This window comes from Oryzias latipes, chromosome 14 (assembly GCF_002234675.1).
Source record: "Oryzias latipes chromosome 14, ASM223467v1".
Taxonomy (NCBI): domain Eukaryota; kingdom Metazoa; phylum Chordata; class Actinopteri; order Beloniformes; family Adrianichthyidae; genus Oryzias; species Oryzias latipes.
This window is the reverse complement of record NC_019872.2, coordinates 3,335,163-3,357,533: the sequence shown is the minus strand read 5'-3', so window position 1 is coordinate 3,357,533 and position 22,371 is coordinate 3,335,163. Positions and strand designations below refer to the sequence as shown.

The following is a 22,371-nucleotide window of genomic DNA, read 5'->3' as shown; positions in this document are numbered from 1 at the left end:
CGACGTTTAACGCCTCGTGACAAAACAAAGGGCACCAATGTGAGTGTGCACACCGAGGCGAAAAAACGCCACGCGCCAAAGCGTCAAAAAAAAAAACGCCTCGGGTTCGTTTTTTTTTTCTCGACGCGTCGCGTCGAAATCTATTCGACCAATGAGAACGGCGCTTTTGCACACGTGTCTGGAGCTTCTGAAGTTACAGTAAAACACAACTTGGGGGCGCTCAAACACAAAACTGCCTTGCTGAGCACATATACCAGCGAAGAAGACAGACGCCGAGTAGCGTCTACACTGCCGCGAAGAAATAATGACGGACATTCTTAAATATCCCTGAACCAAGCACCAGTTGGAGCTACTGGTGCTTGAAATATTCATGTTTTCTTTGTATGATTCTGACAAGCGCGTAAATACTTGCTCTCTTCTTCTGAGTGAAAAGCGACTTTAAGAATCGTAAAGTTGCGCAGCGCCACCTTGTGTACAGGAGTATTTCTGTTTACATTAAGCGCCATCTAATGTCAGGGAAGGAAATTGCATGTTCGCTCGGCTCATCGTCAGCGAAAATCGCCTGGGTGTGAACACAAAAGACGTGGCCAAAAACGCTGGCAAATAACGCCTGGCGAATATTCGTCCCGGTGTGTACGGGCCTTGAGGTGAAAATAAAACCGAGAGGGGGGGGGGGGGGGGGGGGGGCGCTATTCCATACGGCAACCATGGGAGGGGGACCACTGCCAAGTTGCTCCTCCCCTGAAATTGCATTGCAGGCTGATACCCCCCCCCCCCACCTCCCCATCACCCTGATAAGAGATTACATAAGGAAGAGGGTAAGTCGGGGACAGCTGGTTGACTGTCCCCCGATGGTCAAACAGCCCCCCCCCAGCATAGGGCCCAGGTCCCCTCAGCCCAGGGGTCCCATCCCCTGAAGTGCCGACCCCCAGGCCCCAAACCACCCACCCCCACACAGAGAGGGAGGAGCCAGATAGCGCCAACCCCCCCGGAGCTAGGCATGCCCCCAGGCGCTGCCCCTAGGAGAGTTCTGGTCAGGCCTCGATGGGACCGAGTCAGCCAACCAGTTGGGGCGACTGCCGATTGCCTCAGCGGAGACCCCGACCCGTCAAACCTCCAAGGTCCCGTACCGATAGTAGACCCTCCCCCAGACAGCCCCCCACAAGACAGGGACAACAAGCCCCACCCTTCCCGCCACATCCCCCCAGACCCGGCAGCCCGGGTGGATGTCACCCAGAGCGACTGCAGGCCGTAACAGGGTTGCCCTGCCCCGTCCCACTGCCAGGGAAGAAGTGATCCCAGCTCCAGGTGCTGGATCCTCCCCCGAGCAGGGTCCCCCGCCAACCACCCCCAGCACAGGCAAAAAGACCACCCCCCAAGCCAAGCCAGACCACCACTCAACCTCCCCAACCACACACACCCACACCCGAGCCCGGAAGACCGCGCAGCATCCAAGCCCGCCCCACCCAGGCACCGGCCCCGACCCCCTGTTACCACGGCAGACAGACAAGGAGCATGAATCCTAAATGTGAGAGAAGACATGCCTTAAGATTCAGGATGCAAATAAAATTGAAAAGAAATGAGGAGAGGAAAGGGAGCTGAAGGGTCGAAAACACGTCACCAGTATTTCAGTAAAAAAAGGTGGGTTTGTGACAATTCAGATGAAAGTCATGTTAGCAAGAACGCTGGACCTTATTGGTGATTTTGCACGCGAGAAGGCTCGATGTTGGGTTTTGGGTGAACAAAGTTAAGCAAGTACCAGGTTAAAAGGTTAGAAAAAGAAGCTTGATTTACCCATTCACTATTCATTCATTAAGTGTATTTAAACGATGACAAATCATATATGGCCAATTTGTATTTTGATGGTGGTTTTATTAGCTGCGTTTTTTTTTAATCTCCACTGATTATCATTTTTTTTCATGGAAAAGTTTATTTCTTATTTCAGAATCAGTTCTGCCATCAATATATGAAACCATATAAATTATATTGTGTTTGGAGTGCTCAGTTCTTCCCATACATGTCAGTTGTCATGTTATTTTGTCACAAAGATGATAGTGAAAAATACAACCATAATGCATAACTGTAGGAAAAACAGCCTAAAAAATTGCTGCTGTGTTAGGGGACTGGTAAAAATTCTTTTCATGGGGCCCCAAACCCCCAGCGGCGCCCTTGGTGGTACAACAAAAATGGTGAGCAATATCAGAGCTATCCAGATTATAGCTCAGATGAGGAAAACAAAGACTTTCATGGATCTGACTGCGATTTTAATTTTTTTATAAACGTCCTCCAGCATGAGAAAGATGCTACAAGAACACATTGAAAACACCATTTGGGCCTTTAAGGGTCAACCATCTTTTGTATACATACTTATGATCTTATTTTAACATTTTTCATAATTCTGTCCTGTTTATTAATTTTAATGACTAACTCACTCTTATGACAAACTGACGGAAGTCAGCGTTTTTCCGACATCAACCTTCATTCCTAACATTGTTTTTATTCCCTTGGTTTCATTCTGAATCAGGCTTTGATGCTGCAGGACCATGAATGAGAAGAATTCACAGAACGTCAGGCGTGTTGTGACCTGCAGTCAGGTGGAAAATGTCTCCTTCAGCAGGCCGCTGAGCTTCTCTTCATCTTTTAGACCTTCCAAGAATGATCAAATGTTTTCGGTTTATTACAAACAGCTTTCTTGAATGAATAACCTGAAGAGTCTTCATTTTAAAGGCTCGGTCTTTTCAACAGTCTATAGGTGAATCAGCACGTGACCAGTTTAGCAGGAAGATGGAGAGCCTGAACTTCAGACACCGAACATTTCTGACGTTAAAACATTTGCTGCAAAGCTTTGATCACATGCAGACGTTTATTGTCGTTTTAGGTGAATCCGCGGCTTTTCCAGAGCAGAGGGCGGCGTGATTTCTGCAGAAATCAGCGGCTGACCGCCTTTGCTAAACGTTTAGAGGGATTATTAGAGAATGAAAAACGAGACTCCCACATGCCAGAAAAAGACATGCGCGCATGCGCACTGCCATAGAACGAGAGCTCGCGGAACGTCTCCGAAGCTGTTGCTATGGAGACGGAGTTCAAACACTGCGTGAAGCTCGAGTCTGACCGTGGGTTCAGGCGCTGAAGGGGAAAGTTTTCTTCCCATTTTCGAACCGAGGCCGGAACCAGAAGCACCTACAGAACCGGTGAGCTCTTTGCTGTGACGTCACCAATGGGGGTTTGAGTGGATGATGATGATGATGATGAAAAGTAGATGCATTTCGGGCCTAGTTTAACTCACTGGAGGATGAAGCTAGAGAACCTGCTGAAGGTTTCCTAACAGATCCCATCTTTTTGATGTGTTTGGGTCTATACCATTGACTGGATATGAAAACTGGACTGAGTAACCCCTCTCCCTACGTTTCAAACAGGAAGTACTAACTGGCTCCAAGAAGCCAAAATCCAATGAACTTCTTGCTCTGATATATATATATTTTTTTTACATGTGCCTCGTGATGTTTTTTCTGTTGTGTTGTTATTCAAGTTATAAACTGACCCATCAGGTGCAAGAAAAAGTAGGTGGTCTTGTGTCAAACATTTGAAATATTTGATTGACAAATGTTGGGGGTGTGGACTTCCAACAAGCTTATTCCTGATTGGCGAGAGTGGTTGCCATAGAAACGACGACTCAGACCAACTTGGACCAATCACTGTGTACTGATGTTGTTAGGCTTCAAAGCGGAGATGTCTGTATTCCTGCGCTGCCATGGGCGAATCAGAAGATTCCGCAGGCTTGTGACATACAACCTACAAAGGAACTGTACTCAAAAGCATCCATTTGATTTTCAAAATAACTCTTGACTCTTTCCAAGAAATCTGTGGAATTGACAGGTTTTGTCAGATAAACAGACGCTTTAACCAATATGACTTTAAAGGGAACCAAACTGCTATTCATGTGTTCCTTACAGTCGTTAATGTGTCGGAGCCTGTAGGATTTAATTCTGTACACCGGTAAGGGTACGTTTCTGCTCTCCAGACAGCTTCCTCCGTTTTCTAACCTTCAGCACACCTCTGCTTCTACAGGTACACCTTCACAAAGAGCTTTTTAATGGGTTACATCTATGCAAACAGGTGGAAGAGGTGTCATGCCGAAGAAAGCGAAGAAAAGTTTGGGGAGGACAGAAGGGGAGCGTTTGGTGCAGCTGCATCACAGAGCTCAGGCTGAGGAGGAGATGTCCAAGAAGAAGGAGGAGATGCTGGCACTCTTCCTGAAGGTAAAGCGTCTACTTCTAAAGAGCTTTCAATCTTCTTCAGGGCAGAGCGGAACAGTCTCTGAACGTGCAATCAGAGGCTGACCGCTCGACCTCTGCTCCACAGCCATCCAATCACAGGATTTGAGGGTCTGATAGACCAGTACTTTACTGGACTCTTCCAGAACGCTGCAGCTCGAAGGCAGTACGAGCATCTCTGGCCTGTCCTCAGGTCTTTGCACAAACTTCCTGTTGCTCAGAGAACAGACATTGAAACAGCTGTATTTATGCGTAAGTCCCTCAATGGTTCAACACCACTGGACATCTCTTACATGTTGGTCACAAATGAACCAGCTGGAACTCTGAGGAGCTAAGGGACAGACCTTCTGCTGATGCTCCCTAAAAACTCCATGGTTAAAAAAGACCCAAGTTGGGCTGTTTTTAACCCAAATCCTAACGTTAAAAAGGGGCAGACATTTTTCTGGGTTATTTTAAGTCAGGAAGAAATATATAAATGTGGTTCAGATGAAACCACTATAATATAAAGAATTAGTATTACTTCAAAAACTAAATATGCTGTTCAAAAAATTAAAGGGGGCACTTAAATAACTCAGTGTTGCTCCAAGTCAGTCACACTTCTGTGTAATCGAACTGTCCAATTAGGAAGCAACACTGACTGATAATCAATGTCACATGTTTTTGTGTAAGTGGAATAGACAACAGGTGGAAATAATGAGCGATCAGCAAAAGCCCTCCAATAAAGGAGTGGTTCTGCAAGACCATAGACGACTTCTCCAGTTTTATGGTTTCTGGCTGATATTCTGGCGACTTTGTTGTCACTCAAGCGCTACCATGAAACGGCGTCGCCAACCCAAACAAGTGCCCCAGGTAGTGCAACTCATCCAGGATGGCACATCAATGTGAGCTGCAGCAAGAAGGTTTGCTGTCTGTCAGTGTAGGGTACAGAGCATGGAGGCGCTACCAGGAGACAGGTCAGTACATCGGGAGAGGTGGAGGAGGCCGTGGGCAGGCAAAAACACTGCATCAGGACCACCATCTCCTCCTTGGTGCAAAGAGAGACAGGAGGAGCACTGCCAGAGCCTTACAAAATGACCTCCAGCAGGCCACAAATGTGAACATGTCTGCTTAAACTGTTAGACACGGACTCCATGAAGGTGGTATGAGGGCCCCGACTTCCACAGGTGGGAGAACACTGTGCGAGACGTCCGCCACTGATGTCCTGTGCACTGCTCACATGAAAGCAGGTTCACACTGAGCACATGTGACAGACGTGACGGAGTCTGGAGTTGCCGGGAAGAACATTCTGCTGCCTGAAACATCGTCCAACATGAGCAGTTGGGCAGTGGGTCAGTAATTGTTTGGGGTGGCATTTCCTTGGAGGCCCGCACAGCTCTCCATGTGCTCAACAGAGGTAGCCTGACTGCCATTAGGTACCCATGAGATTCTCAGACCCTCTGTGAGGCCGTATGCTGGTGCGATTGGTCCTGGGTTCCTCTCAATGCAAGACAATGCTAGACCTCATGTGGCTGGAGTGTGTCAGCAGTTTCTGCTCGATGAAGGTATTGATGTAAAGGACTGACCCGCCTGCTACCCAGACTTGAGTCCAATTGAGCACATCTGGGACATCATGTCTCGGTCATCCACCAACACTGACTGTCCAAGAGTTAGCGGAGGCTTTGGTTCAGGTTTGGGAGGAGACCCCCAGGAGACCATCCGCTGCCTCACCAGAATCTTACAGTCATCTCAGTCATGCAGGCACCTAGAGGCCACGCCCACTACTGAGCCTGATTTTGACTAATTTTTAATATTTCATTTATTCAGGGATATGTGTGATGTTTGTAGTGTTCCCTTTATTTTTTTGCACAGTGTATGTATATCCATCCATCCATCCATCCATCCATCCATTTTCTTAATCCACCATATCCCTTTCGGGGTCACGGGGTTTCTGGAGCACATCCTGGACAGGTCTCCAGTCTGTCACAGGGCCAATTCAATTCAGTTCAATTCAATTTTATTTGTATAGCCCAAAATCACAACAACAGTCGTCTCGATGGGCTTCGAAGTAAAACATGAACTCAAAAGGATCACGAATACAAAGAGTTCAATAGGAAAATACTAAAATGAACTAACAAACTGACTAAGCTATACTGGCATCCCTGCCCTTAGACCCCCCTTCACGGTAAGGAAAAACTCCCCAAAAAACCGGATTCCGGAAAAAACGAAGAAACCTCAGGGGTGTCCACATGAAGGAGGGATCCTCCCCCAGGACGGACAGGCGATTTACCAGAACTCTTAGAGAAGAATTAACTTATCTAAATCTACAACTACATATATAAAAGTCCAGCAGACGAGCTTCATCCAGCCGTGGTTGTGGGGACAGTCAAAGGCGCGAGTCGAGCCGGAGACAGGAACCACAGCCAGGTGTAGGAGCAGGAGCAGAGACGAAGTAAACGGTCAGGAACTGGAGCACGGATGAACCAACTGGAATCTGGAAGCACTCCCACTCCCCAGGAGGGGAGAGGAAAAGAGGGACAATACATGAATCGCACTGTACCAAACAGAGGCATGGAGAACTAAATGATAAATTATGATCAAGAATAGAGAAGAGAGGAAGCGTAGAAGTAGAAAAGAAAAGAGGACAGAACCCCAGTGCACCATAGTTACCCCAGCTTTAACTTCTAGCAGCCTTTTAAAGGAAAAAGTTATTAAGTTTAATTTAAACAAATTAACATTAAGTTAAATAATCTCTGAATATTAACTAGTCTGATAATAAGCCTGTCCAAAGAGGAATGTTTTCAGTCTAACTTTGAATGTAGAAACTGAGTCGGCCTCTCTTACATGAGCTGGGAGTTTATTCCATAAGACAGGCCACACAATGTCCTCCCAATAGGAATGAACAAAGAAATGGGTCCCAAATACCCAAAGTGTTTTAACCCTAGAGCACTATCACCGGGGGAATTTTAACCAAGCAAAACTATTTACATGGATTTCAATGTCGCGTGTCGAGGAGTCTGTGCCTTCACCAGGGAAGTCTCACGTGTCCCAGGAATGGGTGGACCAAAGTTTCTAGTATCGTTTTTTTTTTTTTTTAGGAATCGTTTTGTTCTGAAATTCTTATTTTTTCAATCATTTTTGAGCATGTTTTTAGGAACTTCCTATGTTTTTCATTTTATTACACATACCACCGTTGAAAATAAAAACCACTTTAATTTGTGTTGTCATGTTTGGATCTATATTTATGACAAGTGCTTTTGTTGGGTAGATTATAACGTGTAAAAATCACCCGGCAAGAGGGATGGTGTAACTTTTTAGAGTGAACGTGTTCTAGGGTTGGGAGAGTACCCCATGAGATCCGAGCTTTGCTGTTTTCAGAAGCCTCCTTGTTTGTGTAACGCAGGACAAGCTGCAGAAGGAGCAGAGGAACACAGCGGTGAACCTGCTGAAGGTGACCGATCGCTGGAGGTCCATCCAGCGTCAGGCTCGGGTCACTGAGCTGCGAGGGAACATAGTGGTGTCCCGGCAGATGTTTGAGAGGGAGGTGGATGAGCTGAACTTTGTCATTGAGGTGAATGCTCTCACAGTCCCTCAGCTCCTCGCGGCGTTTGGTCTCTGACTGTAAGTGAACTCGTGTTGCAGAAACTGATGGGGGACCTGCAGGGGGCGGAGCGTCAGACTGCACATGTGCAGGCCAGCCACCTGCAGCAGCTGGACCACCTTCTGGCTCAGGACCTCAAGCGAATGGGGTGTCTGCACCAGGATTGGGGAGGAGGCCTGCAAGACCTGTGTTCCTCGTACAGCTCTGAGAAGTAGGTCCTTGAAGGTGTGCGACTTCTGCACCAAACTCAGGGTTGTTCCTTCCTGCAATGTGAGTTTACAGTTAATGATGTCTTTCTGTGGAAGGGGAATGAAGCCTACAGCGCCACCTGCTGATCAAGCCTCTCATTCTTGTTCAGGGAGTGAGCAGCTCGGGCGAACACATGATTGTAGATTTGACATGCAGGCGATGTTTGCAGGCAACAAATGTTTGCGCAGTTTGAGGAGCAGCGGGACAAACTCCAGAGCAAAGTGTTCTCTGCAGATCAGCACCACAAAGACGCCATGCAGGAGATAAAGAAGACATCCACAGACAGAGAGAGCTGGTTCTCCAGCCATTCTGACCCAAAGGTATTTGAGTCGTCTCACCTGATTCATCCTCCCAGGTCCGTCTCTGCCCTGCAAGTCTTTGTTTCTGTGGACAGAACGTTCAAATGGGGTTAAGAGACAATCTGCACGAGAGCATCTCCAACATCCTGGGATCTTGGAAGCACAACATCAACAATGTGAAGAAGAAGGAGGAGGAGGTGGCTCTTCTGCTGGATTATGTCACCCAACAACTGAAGATCACGATGAGACTGAAGGTATGGACGCAGGTTTACAGAGGGGAGAGAGAGCAGGAGGACCTGCTGATGTCAGGCACACATGCAGGTTGAAGGTTGAACTCTGTTAGCTTGAAGGCAGCTGGACACCTGCAGTCACAGAGTTCTTGTCCATAACAGCAAAACATCTGTCAGCTCTTCATTTGGTTCAGACGTTCCCATCAGCAAAATATCAGTCATGAATCCACAAAGATCTCCAAAGGCAGGTTTGTTAAAATAACTGTGTCCCAGTGGAATCATCACAACACAAGAATACTCCCCCCCCCCCAACCACACACCTCCTGCACACGCCCCCGACAATCTGAAAATCTCTCTATGTTGATCTCAGATATTTTTGATGGTAATCTTGTAAACCAGACATGTTGTTTGTTTCATCTACGTCATTCAGAGGTTTTCTTGATCCCAACTTCAGCCATAAAAAGAAGCAAACACTCGTCTCCATCTGAAATCATAAAACCAACCACACTGGAGCCACCTGACTTCAGCAGGTAACCACTAGGGGGCAATCAAGTTCCTCTTCATCCACTCTAATGGAAGGTGATCCAACTTCACAATCCAACTTCAAAATCAAAGAGGAATACAATCAAACATAATTTTACTGTAAGCAGGAAGTTCCCTTAAAGTTCCACTCCAATCATTTTTATGATCTATTTTCAAAATGTTCCCAGTGGTCATTTTCTAGGACATAGTTTCTGCAGAGCGGCAGGAGCTCATCTGAAATTTATCTCTGAGCTGTGGATGGGACTGTTGGTGCACAGTAAGCCTGTCTCCATTTCCCATCAACCATCTGTTTACACTTACCCCCACTAGCTTACAGTCCCTCACACCCCCGACCTAACATTACCGGTGCAACAAAACTGGCAGCAATGTTGTATCTATCCAGTCGTACAGTTTAGATCCAGATTCCAGCTCAGACGAGGTAAACAAAGACGCTCATGGATCTACTTGTCTGACAGCGGATGATCAGAATAGAGCAGAGCGGGGAGCCTGTGAGCTGCTGATTGTAGTTTGCATGTCACGCCTACAAGCTTTTTCAAACAGGATTTTTTTTAATCTGCCCCTGATGCCCAATAATTTGAATAAAAAAATTCTCAGAAATCTTAATATTCTTAATACTTGTCCTCCACTATCAGAAAATTACCAGAAGAACATGTTAAAAACACCCATTTACATCCGAGTGGGTTTCTTTCCTCGTTCCAGAACAAGGCCGAGCAGCTGAGAGACAGGGTGAAAGCCACTGAGTGGGAGAAGGAGTTTATGGAGGAGAATCTGACCGCCTACAGGAACGAGATGAACCTCAGGTTTTACCAGGCCCAGGGCCAGGTGGCATCGGGTCGCCAAGCAACAAGGAAGCAGCTCACCCAGCTTGCAGTGCAGGGGGATGCTGCCGCTGAGAAGCAGCAGGCCGCCATCGCTCAGGTGAAACACGGCTCACCTGTCTGTATGTCCGCTACCAAAGCCGCCATGCTCCCCACTCATCCCTGACTCTGCTGTTTCAGGGAGAGAAGGTGCTGCGAGCCGCTAAAATGTGCCTCAAGTTGAAGCTCCAGCATGAGGATTTACCACCACTGTTTGCCCCTCTACACCTCCCCCCTGAGGAGGACACACAGGTAAGGAGCAGGACATGACTTCTAGGGAAACAACCACTCTCACCCAGACTACAGCTGAATGTAAACCAGTACTGTTTGCTCCTTTTGCCTCAACCAAACAGTGGACACTACCTGCTGTAGGTTATGCCCCGCCCCTTTTTATAGCCAGCTAGAGATGCGGGAATTTTGGATCATTCACTAATAATTGAGGCAGAAAAGAAAGATCTGCATTTTCAGAGCTGGAAGCAGATTGACTCAGGTCTGCAGAATCCCCTTCATCCTCACAGGTAAAGAGAACCGCTTTAACCTCCCAACAGCTGGAGATGATCAGGAATAACAGCTTCAGAAATCTTGTTGAAGACCGTTTAGATCTCCTCTTAACCTCTCCTGAACGTCAACATCGGGTAATGATCTCTGACAGTAATGTTCAGAACCGTTAATTGATGAAACTAGAACATATCATTGACTGGGACTGCTTTAACCTGCTGTAGGTCATTTTTATCAGACAGTTTGTCTGTTTGCTTTCAGTTTGTTCATGTTAATGATTCTCACAGCAGAGTCAGTCATGGTGTGCCTCAGGGTTCTATGCTTGGTCCAGCCGTGTTTGGTTCAAACATGCATCCAACATGTCAGCAATTCTCAACTAGTCTCATCATAAAACCCGCTGTTCTCAGTGGTCATGAGGTTCTGACTTAGTTGTTCAGAAGTAAAGCTAAGCAAACTGTCCCAGGTGACCCCCCCCCCCCCCCTTTGCCCAACAGCAGCTGGGTAGGCTCCCTCTTCTCTTTGATCTGCATGTGCAGATCCATAGATGGTTGCAAAGACTGTTGCATGGACTAATGCATAGACGGCATGTACAATACTTGTGCTCCACTTTCTCCTGAGTGTCTAAGGTTAACCCTTGTGCTATCTTAGATGACCCCACCCTTCCATTGACGTGTTCTCCCTACCATGACAAAGGTGGATAAAGGTGGAAAGATTTCATGTAATCCATGGACACCAGTAAAGATCACAAATCATTGAAGAAAAGAGGTTCAGAGCTCTGTCTAGTGGGTCTAGATGACCCAACTCCCAAGGGTAAAGTGCCTAGGATAGCACAAGGGTTAAAGGTTTTAGTTGATGCCTGCTGACCCAGTCATATTTCTTTAACTCTTGTCAAAGTAACGTGTGACCTGACCTACATTTGGGTTTGAACCCACCAGTTGAGCATCCCTGCATCATGAAGCATCATTATTCAGCACACATTTCCATGGTTTTGCTGATGATCCTTTGGGTCAGCGTGCTGCTCTCTCCTGTCTTGTTCTGCAGGGGTCTGAGGATGTTCAGCACCTGCAGCAGCGTCTGACCAAAGCTGTGCTGCAGCGGGACGCACTGAGGAAACACAAATCAGACTTAAGCCAAGAAAACGTGCAACTCCAGCTGCTGCTGGGTCAGCACTCATTTGGACTCCATGAAGACTGCTGTCCTCTGCCCACGTCTCAGGCTCCCATCATCTCTGCACCAGCTGCTGGGCAACAGCGCCACACTGTGATCGAAGCCGCACACATAGCAAAATATTGCCTGTGAAAAAGTAGGAACACAAGTTTTGGATCTGAATGGACAGACATCCTTTTATTCTCAACAAACATTCTGGATAATAAAATTCTGGAAGTGTTGAGATTCCTGTAATTCCCCTGTTGGTAAAATAAAGACACCTCCTCCAACTTGACTGCGTCTCTGTTTAGGTGGCTTTGTCACTGAGAAGGAAAACAGCGCCTCCCTGTGGTCGATGCAGATCTGATTTTTTTCTTTTTTGTTTACAAAAGAATAAAGGAAATGAAGAAAACGGGGAGATAACAAGCAATTTTGCCATATGCCATATTGTCATCAAGGTTTCAAGTGTTTTTAATCCCATTTATCAAAAAAGTACAACTAAATAAAACCTTTAAACACAGAATCATCAGGATCACACTAGCTCTTTATAAACGATCAAAATGCTAGAACGAATTTGGAAGATGCGGGCATCGAACCCGCTACCTCTTGCGCATACCGAGCGAACGCCCTTTTTAACAAGCTTTCGAGTGTTTTTAGCCCCAAATACTTAGAAACAGCACTAGATAAAACTTTTACACACCAATTCATCAGTATCATAAAAGCTCTTCATGAACAATCACTAGAAAAACACTAGAAAAAAACACTAGAAAAAAAAGAAAATTCGGAGGAAACGGGCATCGATCCCGCCACCTCTCGCATCCCAAGCGAACGCTCTCTTTAACAAGTTTTCAAATATTTATATACCTAACTATTTAGAAAATAACAGATAAAACCAAATAAAACCTTTACATACTGAATAATTGGTATCATGTAACAAAAAAAAAAAGAAATGAGAAAACGTTTGGAGGATGCGGGCATCGATCCCGCTACCTCTCGCATGCTAAGCGAGCGCTCTACCATCTGAGCTAATCCCCCACATGAGCCAGTGCAGAGCAAGTGACCAATTTGACAACGATGAGTCTGATGTTGGGAACTGGCGCTGAATCTGTTAGCCATTGAACACCTAAAGTGAGCCCACAGTAGCCAATCACGTTTGACCTCTGTGGCTAACTTTTGACCAATTGTGTGCGCGTTTGGCTGCTGAGGTTTACATTCAAATAGCCGTGTTCTGAGTCCCGATTCTTCACTTTTACGGATCACTCCTGTGGGTTGTTTTTTTTAAAAGCTGGCATTTTTTCTGGGATTTAAACTAAGCGTTAACTTTTTCGGATCCTGTTTCTGTGCTCGTGTTTACGTTTGATCGATCACCACCCGCCATTGTTCTCTTCTGTGGAACAGGTAAGGTGGTTTCTCTCTTTGTTGATTAGACACTGTTTGTCTATATTCGGTCTGTATTTGTTAGAAAATGGGAAACATCGATGGCTAACATCTGTAGTTCACTTTTTATTAGTTTTTATTTTAAAAACATTAAACCTTGAATTGTGATCAGTGCTGCTCAAAAACAAATGTCGTGTAGATCCTCCAATGTAAGGAGGATGTTTTGAGCAGATTTTCTAACAATAGCAGTAATAAAAACGCTAAAGATAAGGTAATAAAGAGGTAGAGAGGTCAGTTTGCTCTCTGTATGATTGAAGGAATTGTAAATATAAGAAATAGTTGGGTCAAACTTTATTTTTGTCAAAAGTACAGTGAGCAGCTTTCTAGCACGTGGTTTAGCCGTTACTGTGTTAGAGCTGGACTGAGTGACTCCTCCCCCCCGGTGTTCCAAACAGGAAGTACCTGCTGGCTCCTAGCAGCCAAAATCTCCCATCAGAAAACAGCTGTTACTCAGTCATTCTATTGGTCAGAAGAATCGTTCTTGCTCTCATACATTTTCCTTAACATGTTCTTCATAGTCCTCATTGTTTTCATATATTTTTTCTGTTCCTTCTAGAAGCCTGTGCAGCTGGAGACCAGGTCTGCTTGATGGTTGAGTTTGGCGACTTCCAGGACCGGTCCATGAAGGAGGTTCACGAGGACAAGAGCAAGCTGGCTAAAAAACTCCCATCCCCAGCTAAGCACAGTGAGTATAAGTGCATGTTTATTTGCTCTCAGAGCAGTTCCACATGCATCCATTTAACAATGTGCTAAAAATGTCCATTTGCTCTTTTTTAGATCCCATACTGCCTCCTCCCAGAGGAGGAGAACCTCCAGCCAAACATTTGGCCCAAAGGCAGCTTTTCACTGCTGGTAATTAGGCGCTAATTTACATAAGTTTGTCTTTGTGTATCAATGCACATACATTATTACATTCCTGACTTAACTGAGCCTTATTTTCTTTACTCTTTACCACTTGCTCCTCTTTCTGCTCTTCATTGTTTAAATACAACCATAGTTGGTAACAGTACTTGTACTAAAGTGCTGCTTCACAGGCTTTGTTGACCACATTTATCAGCTGGTAGAGTCATTCTTCTGTTTGTTCCTGTTCCCTCAGAGGCCTGCCCTGGGCCCTCTCCATCTGTGGCAGCAGCAAAGTCAGCGCTGGAGCTTCCAGTCCACTGGAAAGAACAACTGCCACGCTTCCAGCACGAGTGGATTGCAAAGACGCTTTTCAAAGCCAACCCACGAACCGGCAAGGCAGAACTTGTGTCTCAGCTAAAGCTTTGGTGGCATCCTCCTCAGCCCGCTCTGGTTCACACTCAGCCTCCCGCCTCACCAGACATCTTCTTCTGCCGGCCCCTGTTCCTGTGGATGCCACAGAAAATGTGGTCATTTCTTTTTGTCTGCGGTCGTCCACAATGTGGTCAGCACAGACTTACGGCGGCAGGACTTTACAGGACTGTTCGTAAAGTCCTGGACACTGATGGGTGGTATGACCTCGCCACGGAGTATCTGGAATGTAAACGCTGCAAGACAACATACCCATCCTGGTCCGAGGACATTTTGGGGCAGATGGACATGGGTCATCGCAGCCATTTCCCAGCTCTGCTGACATACAGGTGATTGATAATGATGCACGTTCATAATGAGCTGACTTTGTGTTTTCATTTTTGCCTAACCTAAGGTTTGCATGCCTATCCTATGCTGTTGTTTCCTTAGGTACTCATGTGACAAGCGGGTGCTGAGAATGATGAGGGAGAGGACACTGGGCAACAGCGTGACACAACTTTATGGACAGTTATTGGAACAGCACAGTGAGGCATGGACACGGCGCGTCCTACAGTACCTCAGTGTGTGAACCGTTCACAAGGGCCTCTCTTCAGCGACCAGTGTTTGCTGAGCCCCCCCCCATGCCTGCCTTGCCTAAGCCAAAGTGGCTGTTAGCTGTTTATGCAAGGGATGTTCTGGGGCGGATCAACGAAGTGAAGACCAAAATCACATCTGTGTTTGGATGTGTTTTGAAGATGGACTCCACATAAAAGGTACTTTTTTTAAAAACTTTTTTAAACAGATATTAATATGCTTACATAAATAATAAACAATTTTAACTTTTTTTGTCAATAGGTCACAAAGAAGCTTGCGGGGGCTGCTTCAGGAACAGCTGCCTGGTGCACAAATGTCGGTAATGAACATGGCGAGGTTCTGGTCTCTGTTCTGACAGCCGTTGAAGGACATGGACTGGACGCCATGGCGGCTGGCCTGATGAGGCGCTACAGGGAGGCAGGAGAGGCACCCCCAAAAGTGATGTACGTGGACAGAGACTGCTGCAGCAGACACGGCCGGTCTCTGGTGAAGACCCTGTTTTCAGAGTGGGATGAGCTTGAGGTGCGCCTGGACATCTGGCATTTCATGCGGCGATTCGCTGCAGGTGTCACGACAGAGGCTCATCCGCTCTACGGGATCTTCATGGCACGTCTGTCTGCGTGCATTTTTGAGTGGGATCCAGAGGATGTGGCTGCTCTTCGCTGCGCCAAGGAGGCTGAGCTGGCAGCAAAGAAAAGTGGCCATGTTTCCAGAAGGACGGTCAGTGCTCAGATTAGTCGCAGGGAGTTGGCACTCCACTGTCGGAGGAGGACCAGGGGAGTGGAGGAGACTGCAGCATTATTAGGAGCACTCATCCATCAGTTCGACAGTGCAGATGGGAAGGACACCCTTGGAGTTCCACTGTTGGACCACGAACGCATCCAACAGATTTGGAAGGAACAGCAAAAGCATCTGCTGTGCATCCAAGACCCCGAGAACTTCCCACTGTACATGAAGACGGGAACACTAAAGAAAGGCGGCGTGGAGCTGTCTTGCTACAGGTGTGCCCGTGGGTCGACCTCCTTGGAGTCCTTCCACCTCCACCTGAACCGTTTTATACCAGGTGTGTTCACTGAACATCTGGGTTCCTAACCTTTCTGAAAACATTTCTAACATTTCCTTTCATGTGGTTCACATCTTTTAAACAGAGACTTATCAAACCCTGTTTGTTCACTCAGGAACCAGTGCCAGTGACGCGCATTTCCAGGCATATCTCCTTGAGGGCTTGATGCGCTGGAATGATGACCGGTTGGAGGATGCTGTCAAAGGAAATTCCTCCATCCGGTTATTTGGAAGAACAATGAGAGAGGCATTGGAGCAACTCAGCCAAGCAGTGCTTGGGAAGCCCTGGGATGAGCGTTATTGCCCTCCTGGAGCATATACAGGTAAGAAATGTATACATTTGTTATTTTGCGATTGATCTATTTAGATCGTAATGTCACTATACAGTGTTTACAGCTCTCTTTTTCTTTTAATTTGTGTAGGGGAATTGCTTGGAATAGAATACCTCTATAGTCAGACTGGCAAGACATCTACTGCCATGCTCCAGACCCCTGAAGAGGAGGAGGACCGGCTGCTGGAGAGAGTCGATGACCAGGACTTCCAAGACGAGGGGTTTGGGGAAGACACCATGGAGGACATCACTGTTCCAGTGTTCTATGACCCCCACTGTGATGTTGTTGCCAGCCCCTCATCTTCACCTCAGCCTCAACTCTCAGTATCACCAGGTGAACCTAAATCCTCTGCTCTGCGTCTTTCCTCTGTGGTGAAAACTGAGGATGAAGACATGAAGTACCCCATCACACCTGCCACCAGTGCACCTGGAACTATTCCACCTGTGTCAGCACCTGGAATTAATTCAGCACCTGGGTTACTGACCATTATTCTTAACCCAGGTATGACTGCGCCCACCACTATCTCATTTTCTAGAGCCACAACGTACAATGTAGGCTTCGTTCCCCTTGTGTCTGCACCTGCTGTCCCTGTGTCACGCTCCACACAAAAGAACAGAAAAAGAAGAGCCTTGGAGGAAGAGCGCGGTGTCCAGAAAAGGAAATACACACGAGGAGTGAACTACAACACCTGCAGCAAATGTGGACAGCCCAAAACAAAAGAATACGGTCATAGTCGATACAAAGACGCCACATTTTGCTCACGGGCTTCAAATGGACGATCACTGGACGACTGGTTGGCAGAACAGCGCCAGCGTCACAGAAGCTGATCTCCTCCTCATCCTCAATAAGTACTCTTCAATAATAATACCATCATACTTAATCCACTGATCATGTAAATATTAACTTATTGTTGTATGTACATATATTCTTTTGTTATATTTTCTAAACTCAAGCGTGGGATTCACGTGAATTCTGTGTCTTCATTTTAATAAAACATTTGAAGTATTCGTTTTTTTCTGGTCAATCAAAGCAACAAAACTAGCTTACAGTTTCCCAGAAATAGGCCCCTCCACACCCCAATCAAGAAAACAGAGAAAATACATTTTTTTAATGTGTTATGTTCAATGGTGTAAACATGTCAAAGGCTTTATGACACGTCACAAACAAGTAAACATTCTTAGTGGTAAAATAAATGAATAATATAAAACAATATTTATTATACAGTTATAGATTACAATAAAGATGCAGAAATGTCCTGCACACAAGTGACAACACAAAGAAACATTCATTTTTCACTTGTGGTGCAGGCTCACTGTGCTAGACTCCTCCGATGTCCAGTCAGAAAACCTTTTCATACTTTCCACACCTGGTGTCACTCCAGAGCGCTTTGGTCCCTTAAAACTTTGCTCCCCAACCCCTGCAGACAAAACCCCCCCCGGCATTGTTTGGGATTCCTGCCGGGAGCCTGGAAAAGCTTCAGCATATCCAAAACTGCGCTGCTAGGGTCCTGATGAGGAGACGCAAATTTGACATCACTCCTGTTTTTCAGCCAAACGCCATTGGCTGATGACAGCCTCCTATGGCTCACGAGGCGGGAGACATCATCAGTGCTGTTTCATTATTTCACTCAGTTTTTGAAGTGAATTTATTTACTATCTGTCATCAACCTTTTTCCTTCAGCAGGTGATGCTCATTCAGGTCTGAAAAATCAGATTGAGTTCATCTCTGAGAGCGTCGATCCCTTTTCTGATTTTTGTTGTTTGATTTTATTGCTTTTATTTTTATATCTGAGAGAAAACAGCTAGATTCTTTTGATGCACCTGTTGCCATGGTGAACGGTTGAATCGTTCACCAAATGATGGTTTATTCTACATGCATGGCAAACCGAACTAAGCCTGACCATTCTGGGACCAGAATCTCCTTCTCTCAGGGGGAAGAAACAGAGATCTGACTAAACTTGCTTTCTGGAGCAAAAGCTGCTGATGGGTTCCTGTGACAGATCCGAGTCATTGATTCAGAAAAGACCAAAGCTACGTCACAGACACGTAAACAAAGATTTGAAACAGTTGCGTGATTAAGAAAAGCTTCAATGACACTAGCCGACCTTTCGGATCGGAACAGCTCAAATGACCCCCCCCCCCCCCCAAGAAGCTAAATTTAGAGGATGCGTCTTTTTTAAGGAACACAGCGGAAGTGACGCGACTTCATAGTTTTTAAGACAAGTCAAGTTTCTGTGGAATAATGAACAAATATTCATATTTGTTTATTCAAATAAAGTCATCGAACACAATCTAAATAAATTCAGTGATTTAAATCCAATCTGTGCTCTAAGTAAAACCTATTATTTGAATAAAAGACTCAAATATGAATAATATATATAATCTAATTAAACTTTGCCATCTCAATAAAGTCTCTAACTGAATAAAGTTGTTTGAGTTGATGTGATTAAAATCAGGCAGACCTGTAGGAACACAGACGGAGGAGCTTCTGTACTTGTAGGATATTTGGTGATTTAAATCTCTCCTGCGTTGTGGGAGGCGGTTTCTAAGGGTTTGGTCAGGATGGGGCCTTGGTTGAGGAGGGGTCACTGGCCAGGGAATGTGTTATGTGAGTGACGACCCTCACAAAGACAGGAACACACGTGTGTGTGTGTGTGTGTGTGTGCAGCCGCCACATGCAGACACGTCTCAGCTTTGTTCTATTTCTGCTGCAGGCTGCAGTCACGCTCTTGATAGAGCAGATGAACTCACACACTCACAGGAATGCTGCTGGAACTTTCCGGTGTGGGGGGGGGGTCGGTGTACATAAGCAGCAGGGGCGAGACTTCGGACACAGAGAGGAGCTCCAGACTGAAGCAGCTCATCAAAATAGACCCCCGTCCAGACCAGGATGTTGTCTCCCAGTCTCTTCCAGCCGCCCCCCCTGGCCATGAGGCCTTTCCTGGACCGGCACTGGCCCATCCGCAGCCTGTGGCCTGAGACCCGGCCCCTCTTCTACCAGATGGAGCAGGAGATGTTCCGCCACATGCAGGAGATGAGGCAGAACATGGAGTACATGGAGAAGCTGCACCAGAAGATCTTCGAGGAGATCGACCACTCCCCCACAGGAGTCTTCAGGCCCATTGCCTTCCAGGAGCTGGGGGGGGACAGCAGCAGCTTCGCCCTCAGCCTGGACACCGCAGATTTCTCCCCGGAGGAGCTGTCAGTCAAACAGGTGGGCAGGAAGCTGAGGGTGAGCGGAAAGACGGAGAAGAAGCAGGAGGACGGGAGGGGCTCGTACTCCTACCGGTGTCAGGAGTTCAGGCAGGAGTTTGACCTGCCGGACGGCGTCGATCCCGAAACCGTCACCTGCTCGTTGGTGGGGGGCCGACTGCAGATCCAGGCTCCCCGGGAGAGAGCCGCGAAAGACGGGGTGGAGAGGATCGTCCCGATCGACTTCACCTCCGTCCCAGCTGTCACCTCCAGCGGGGGGGCTGAGGGCGGCAGCAGCAACCCTCCAGAGAGCAACCCAGTTGAAAAGAAGTGAACAGAGTGGGACCTCCTCCACTAGCCCATCTTTGTTTTCTCAGTTTGTCCACGGAGATCCAGACAGAGTGAACATCTGCTCGCCCAGCAAACTCTCTACTTCAGCCGCCTTTTGACACAAACATCTGTTTGTTTAGTCATTTGTGATGCTTTTCCTCATTAATGTTTGGTTTTTCACTTTTGTTCTAGTGGTGTGATCAAATATTACATGATTTTAGTAAAAGCTTTTGATTTTGTTTCATAAATAATGTTCTGTCTTTTAAACTCATGCAAGATAGTTAACTCTGATATATTTAAGGCTTTAACAATAGTTTCCAGATTGTTTTGAATGACAAAACAAAAGCAACATTTTTAAACCATCAAACAATTTTGTCCTGAACAAAAATTTTCTTTTACTTCTAAATACTCTGTCGGTTTGCTACTGTCATCTTAAAGAATTAAAGTTTTTTCTACATTCTTGACAAAAGTTGCATTTACCTTCAGTTTCTAGAAATAGGAACAATTGTGGAATCCACAGGTAGAAACCAGTAATACAGGTTTGCTGTCTATGCAGCTGGATGGGAAACTGCATCACCACTTAGCTGTGGTGGAGCGGTCCGCGCCTGTGATGCTGCATTTGGCTGTCTAAGAGTCTGTTCACAGAGAGGGAGGCTCCAATTATCAGCGTTCCAACATCTTGTTTTCGTGCTCAGCCTATTTCTCATAACTCATTGTCTTCCCCCATCAGTTAGGGGGTGGAATGTATGAGAGGAGTGGGGAGCTGTGTGTAGGTATGGGGAGGGGGGCCCTATTTTTTTTTATTTTTATGCTCGTTTATTTTAATTTTAATGCTTGTTTTTATATTATTTTGTTTTGATGGAAAGCACTTTGTGTTATGCTTTTTATATGGAAAGTGCTTTATAAATAAAGTTTGATTGATTGAAAATCGGGCCGGTGTAAGAACGTGATCAAGTACCGCCCTCTAGTGGCGTGAGCTCTAAATGCAGGGCGTGAAAACAACAGATTTTCTTCCAGGTCAGGTGGAGTCACTACTCTGCAGGAGCTGGAATGTCATGAAAGAAGCAAACACAGGATTCCACTTTTTAAATTTCCTTGTGAAACAATTCTCCATAAACTTAACTTATTTGCTGTGTGGTCATTTTTGAAACCCACACAATAATCAAAACTAAATCCAAAAGAGATGTCAGACTGTTCACCACCAACCCTGTACACGTCGGTTCTTCCATATCCAGAACAACAGCAGGAAGTGGAGGACAGGTGGAGCCTCTGCATCCAACACTTCCTTCCAACTTTTACCACTTCATTTCCTTCAGTCATCGCTTTACAGAGCCATCAGTTCCAGCTGGTGGGGGAGTTGCATTGGCCAACAGGAACCAACAAGACAGAAGGTCGGTGGTGGTGGTGGTGGGGGGGCGTCAGTAACTGTATGTGTGATGGGGGTGTACTTTGGACAAACTCACTTAAACGGTCTGGACCCGTCAGTCTGAGCCCAGAGTCTCAGCGTAGAACCAGAAGGTAACAGAACTGCAGACAGCATCGTGCTCTGATCATATAAAACACACTTTCTGCTCTAGAACCACCAGCACCCGTTCTTCAGGTCAGCTTTCACATCTGCTGAACCAGGAGGACAATCGGGGGAAACCAAACCCGGATGACACCAGAATCAAAACAGATCAGGATCAAAACTGGATCAGACCAGGACTAAACCCAGATCTGATTGGGACTAAACTCACATCAGACCAATGCTAGACCTGGATTAGATGAGAACTAAACCAGATAAAGACTAGGACCAAACCGGAATCAAAACAGAACCAATACTGGATCAGACCAGGTTTAAACCTAGATTTTACCTGGAATGGACTTTGATTAGACCACTAAAACAGATTCAGACCAGCACCAAACCTGAACTAAACCCCGATCAGATCCAAACTAAACCTTAATTAGGACAGAACCAATCCCGGATCAGATGACAACCCAAATGTGTGAGTGTGGAGACGAAGACAAACCGTCAGCTGTTTCCTTCTGTGGCATTTGAGGGTCCAGCGTTCCTCTTCTCATCACACTGCAGATCAGTCGGATTTCATTTCAGATGTTTACAGAGGAGCTTTAGGGGTTTTCTGGGAGAACTGCCACCGTGTGGGACTCGTCTTTTACAGGAACCATGGGTCCACGCGTTTCATTTTCAAACGTCTGGAATTTCCCAACAGGAGAAAGAACCCAAATAATGACTCATCACAGGAGGAATGATGGAACATTTTGATTTCATTCTGTCTTTGAGTTGACTCTCTGTTTGAAGCAGGAAACCCAAAAACCGATCGATGTAGAAATCTGGGCAGGAAGTGGCGTCCACTGTACAGCTGCTCATGTGATTGGTCACGACCTTTCTGAACTTCAACGGCTTTAAGCGGACGCCACACCTGTCTCACTGATGCTGAACCACGGCATTAAGTCTTGACTTGGTTGCTACTGGAAGACCTGCTGGTTCTGCGTAGATCAGA

The 22,371-nt window shown here is 46.2% G+C and overlaps 3 protein-coding genes and 1 non-coding gene across 4 annotated transcripts; 3 read left to right on the top strand and 1 right to left on the bottom strand.

Annotated features, from left to right (window-relative positions):
• The first annotated feature begins 3,039 nt into the window (after positions 1-3,039).
• ccdc65 (coiled-coil domain containing 65) lies at positions 3,040-11,968 on the top strand. Its single transcript, XM_004076044.4, has 9 exons — positions 3,040-3,191; positions 4,117-4,259; positions 7,654-7,821; positions 7,893-8,062; positions 8,270-8,420; positions 8,495-8,653; positions 9,872-10,090; positions 10,171-10,281; positions 11,569-11,968. Exons 2-9 carry the CDS (start codon positions 4,131-4,133, stop codon positions 11,824-11,826), a joined length of 1,365 nt encoding a protein of 454 aa, XP_004076092.1. The 5' UTR covers positions 3,040-3,191; positions 4,117-4,130; the 3' UTR covers positions 11,827-11,968.
• Positions 11,969-12,635: 667 nt separating this feature from the next.
• On the bottom strand, positions 12,636-12,708 carry trnaa-agc. The gene has a single exon. It is a non-coding gene; the product is annotated as a tRNA-Ala (tRNA).
• A 1,786-nt stretch (positions 12,709-14,494) lies between these two features.
• Positions 14,495-17,357, top strand: LOC101160338. Its single transcript, XM_023962790.1, has 5 exons — positions 14,495-14,711; positions 14,812-15,134; positions 15,217-16,018; positions 16,134-16,340; positions 16,440-17,357. The coding sequence occupies exons 3-5, from the start codon at positions 15,340-15,342 to the stop codon at positions 17,174-17,176; spliced, it is 1,623 nt and encodes a 540-aa protein (XP_023818558.1). The 5' UTR covers positions 14,495-14,711; positions 14,812-15,134; positions 15,217-15,339; the 3' UTR covers positions 17,177-17,357.
• A 1,812-nt stretch (positions 17,358-19,169) lies between these two features.
• Positions 19,170-20,339, top strand: LOC101169225 (heat shock protein beta-11). Its single transcript, XM_004076043.4, has one exon. The coding sequence runs from the start codon at positions 19,239-19,241 to the stop codon at positions 19,872-19,874; it is 636 nt and encodes a 211-aa protein (XP_004076091.1). The 5' UTR covers positions 19,170-19,238; the 3' UTR covers positions 19,875-20,339.
• Positions 20,340-22,371: the final 2,032 nt, after the last annotated feature.

Bases quoted from the DNA above. Each gene is read 5' to 3' on its own strand.
- ccdc65 (XM_004076044.4), top strand. From the start codon at position 4,131: ATGCCGAAGAAAGCGAAGAAAAGTTTGGGGAGGACAGAAGGGGAGCGT. The intron at 8,654-9,871 runs GTATGGACGCAG...TCCTCGTTCCAG, and splicing joins AGATCACGATGAGACTGAAG to AACAAGGCCGAGCAGCTGAG. The intron at 10,282-11,568 runs GTAAGGAGCAGG...CTTGTTCTGCAG, and splicing joins CCCCTGAGGAGGACACACAG to GGGTCTGAGGATGTTCAGCA.
- LOC101160338 (XM_023962790.1), top strand. From the start codon at position 15,340: ATGGCGGCTGGCCTGATGAGGCGCTACAGGGAGGCAGGAGAGGCACCC. The intron at 16,019-16,133 runs GTGTGTTCACTG...TTGTTCACTCAG, and splicing joins CCTGAACCGTTTTATACCAG to GAACCAGTGCCAGTGACGCG. The intron at 16,341-16,439 runs GTAAGAAATGTA...TAATTTGTGTAG, and splicing joins CCCTCCTGGAGCATATACAG to GGGAATTGCTTGGAATAGAA.
- LOC101169225 (XM_004076043.4), top strand. From the start codon at position 19,239: ATGTTGTCTCCCAGTCTCTTCCAGCCGCCCCCCCTGGCCATGAGGCCT.